This window comes from Dryas octopetala, chromosome 8 (assembly GCF_963921425.1).
Source record: "Dryas octopetala chromosome 8, drDryOcto1.1, whole genome shotgun sequence".
NCBI lineage: Eukaryota > Viridiplantae > Streptophyta > Magnoliopsida > Rosales > Rosaceae > Dryas > Dryas octopetala.
The window spans coordinates 7,355,397-7,358,797 of NC_141373.1; the positions used below are offsets into that span (position 1 = coordinate 7,355,397).

The 3,401-nt window shown below is 42.3% G+C and overlaps 1 protein-coding gene across 1 annotated transcript; it reads right to left on the reverse strand.

Annotated features, from left to right (window-relative positions):
• Positions 1-404: 404 nt before the first annotated feature.
• Positions 405-3,174, reverse strand: LOC147276699 (cysteine proteinase mucunain-like). The gene is made up of 5 exons (XM_086255520.1): positions 2,670-3,174; positions 1,637-1,872; positions 1,412-1,552; positions 784-1,242; positions 405-616 (listed from the first exon to the last, which is right to left on the reverse strand). The coding sequence occupies exons 1-5, from the start codon at positions 3,172-3,174 to the stop codon at positions 533-535; spliced, it is 1,425 nt and encodes a 474-aa protein (XP_086111646.1). The 3' UTR covers positions 405-532.
• Positions 3,175-3,401: the final 227 nt, after the last annotated feature.

Below are 3,401 nucleotides of genomic sequence, written 5' to 3' on the forward strand. Positions count from 1 at the left end.
TGTTTTAAGCCGTTAGAGGAATTAAATCCCAAATAACCATATGATTAACTTTTCAGTTGTATGTCAAGAAGAAATGAAATTCTGAGTCCACTTGAATAATAATCCTCTCTGTAGTCAGTCTTTTAACACCATTCTTCACCTTCAAAATACTTAAGTTTGTACCACCATTTCATTGCCACCACAGATAAAGCATATGAAACCCTACAATGGAGAGGGAAGCAACAAGCAACATTAAAAGAGAACTGAATACACAAATTATTTTGAGATTAAATGACAGGGCAGTTCCCCATTTGTTTTGATTTGGTTCCATAACTAATTTTTATCTACAATAAATATCCAAAGTATAAAAAGAACAGAATCCCTCCACACTATAAATGGGGAGGGCACCAAGTCACCAACTGACATTTCAATGCACACAAAAAAATCATTTCCTCCTTGGAACCTCCCATGGATGATGGGTGTATGCATATATTTCTTAGTAGCAAACTAACTTTACTTTCTACTTCCTCCCCCCATTTGACTCTTTAAATTCTCAAGCACTCTTGTCACGTTGATGCCGGTGGGTTCTAGCAGGAGTTCGCTTCAACGCTTGCACACTCAATGGACTGTCCTTGCTCTGTTTTAGCAGAAGAGACACAATATCAGAAAAATGAAAAGGAGCACGACAGGCAAAAATTATTGTGAGATTCTGTCATATCTGAACTTCCTTTTACAACATGCATGTATCATGAAAGGGAAGTCACATATGACAGGTTCATAAAGAAAAAGGCAACTATGAATTACCAGTCGGCAAGTTCCAGCATCAAGGTCACAGACGGGGTAATCTTGGGGACAGCAGCTGTAGTGGTCATCGCAGCAGGTTGCGGACTCTAGAGGGCAGCATCCCCATCCAAAGCAGAAGTTACCATACTCATAGGTGCAGCAGCATGTGGTTCCCTCGGGGCATGAGTAGTAATCGTCGCAAACAGTTGAGGGCTTCACTGGAGAAGGAGGAGATGGAGGGGATGGGGGAGGTCTAGGGGGGTTCTGACCCTTCTTGGTGGGGTACGAGGCCTCAATGGCTATGCCACATTTTCCAGTGTTGGTGGCTACATTGCGCTCCAACTTGATGTAACCAGCCTCCCCCCAACTGGGACCCCATGAGTTCCTCACAATCCAGTAGTCTACACCATATTCTGTACCATACCCCACAGCAACCACACCATGGTCTAGATCTGTTCCACAGCGTCCAGTGAAGACACCCTGAATAGGCAGAATTTGGAACTTGTCAGATATCGAAAATGTTAATTTGCTAATTATATTGTCAGATTGTGATATAATTTCATTATCAATGAATCAAGTTCACAGTAAGGCAAGAGAACATTACTCTAAGCATGCATATATACAGTTTAAGATAAGATAGAGGCATTACCGACTGGTAGAGTTGGAATTCCCTGCCACCAGCTTCAATGGCAACACTAACAGGTTGATGTGCCACAGCCTTCTGCAAGGATTTCTCATCATTTTCAGGAACATCTTCAAACCCATCAATGGACACAACCTTAGCATTTTTCTGCATAAAAGCAAAAGAATATTAACACAAAACTGAAATTTCCGTGCATGCATGAAAGCTAAAGATGATGAATTGGATGCATACCCTGTTGGGATCACATGAACCATCAACAGCCTGGTAAGGGTAATCTTCCTCAGTATCAATGCCACCATTGTTGATGATGAATTGGAAGGCATTGTCCATGAGGCCTCCATTGCATCCCATGTTGTACGACCTATCACAATCCACCAACTCTTGCTCTGACAAAGAGATTAGCTCACCAGTCACAATCTTGTTTATTCCTTCCACTGCACCAACAGTTGAGAAAGCCCAGCAACTCCCTTCAAATCCAAAACAAATAAATTCTATTAGTTAGGAGCAAAATGCAGCAGAAGCAGTACATGATACATAACAATATCTCTGTTCAAAATACAATGACCAAGGTGAAAATCTTCACTGCTGATGACAAAAACACATATTTTATAGATTATTTTTCTCAAAATTTTTACAAGAATGAATAAGAATCTTAGGACGATTTTAAGAAATTTGGTTTATGGCTAGTAAACCAAAAAATTATTGTATTTGCCGACAATATATAATTCTTTCATAATATGCATGTGGGTCCCACATGGATATTGTGAGAAGAAGATTATAAAATCAGACACATACAATATCTCAATCATATGAACTAAGCACATTGCATAATCAGATATCTAACATGCTGCAATGACTTTAATACACAACATTTTATAAAGCAACCAAGTTTAGGACTTTTTTGCTAGGAAATATTGCTCTGTTAAAACAAAAATGTCTGCATAAAGAGGCATTGTAATGAACAAAACAACAAATGTAAAACGTAAACGAGTCTCGCATAAATCTGAAAAATGCTTCTTTTTTTCTGTTTTACTCAAAAAAGGGTCTTTTTTTTGGCCTGTAAAATACTAAAGGTCATATCTTTTAGCCAACAGATTATCCGGGAAAGTAATACCCGCCCAAACAAACAGATTTTCCGGGAAAAACAATATCCGTCCAAACAAACAGATTCTCCTGTACATTCCAATTGGCTCAAATTCTGAGGGACCCAATTGGAATATGACCATGAACACCCAACAACACAAAGATGAAACCAAAAACTCACCGCATTGGCCTTGATCCTTAACTGGAGCAACAACACCCTCGGACCTCCAATCCACGGACTCGGGCAACTTATCCCCGACCCGAAACGCGTACCGGTCGCTCTTCCTCGAGCCAGAAAGCCTGTGCCTCCGGTCCACCTTGGCGCCCAAGAACTTAGACCGGAACTCCTCGTTGGTCAGATCGGCGAACCGGTTCAGCCCCACCTTGTAGGACCGGCTCTCCTTGTTATGCTCGTCAATGAACCGGAGGTTGTCCTTGAAAATCTCGAACCGCTTCTCCTTCTCGCCCAAGGCGTTGTAGGCCTTGCCGTGCTTGACCAGCCACGACTCGTACAAGTGCTGCAACTCCTTCTCGGTGCTCTCCGGGACCTCCATGCCGTGCTTTTTGTCGTAGTCCACGATCGACATGTCGGCGGACAGGGACGAACCGAACAGCAAGAAGAAGAAAGCCACGCAGGCCATTGTGGCCCCAGAAGATCTCGAAGCAAGAGGAGAATAGTGACCCATGTTCGAAAGCTTGATGAAGGTGGTGAAAGGGGTTTGTGGGTAAACTTGGGTTGGGTTGGTGGGTATATATAGGGATGTGAGAAGGGTGTGATAGGTTGGATGGAATTGGACAGCGATTTGGGATTGGTTCAGAAAAGGGAAGCTGCGTTGAAATAGGACTGGTGATGGTGGACCAGTCCCTCTATATTTGGGAAAGGGAATATGTGTGACAGTGAGATTGGGTTTGC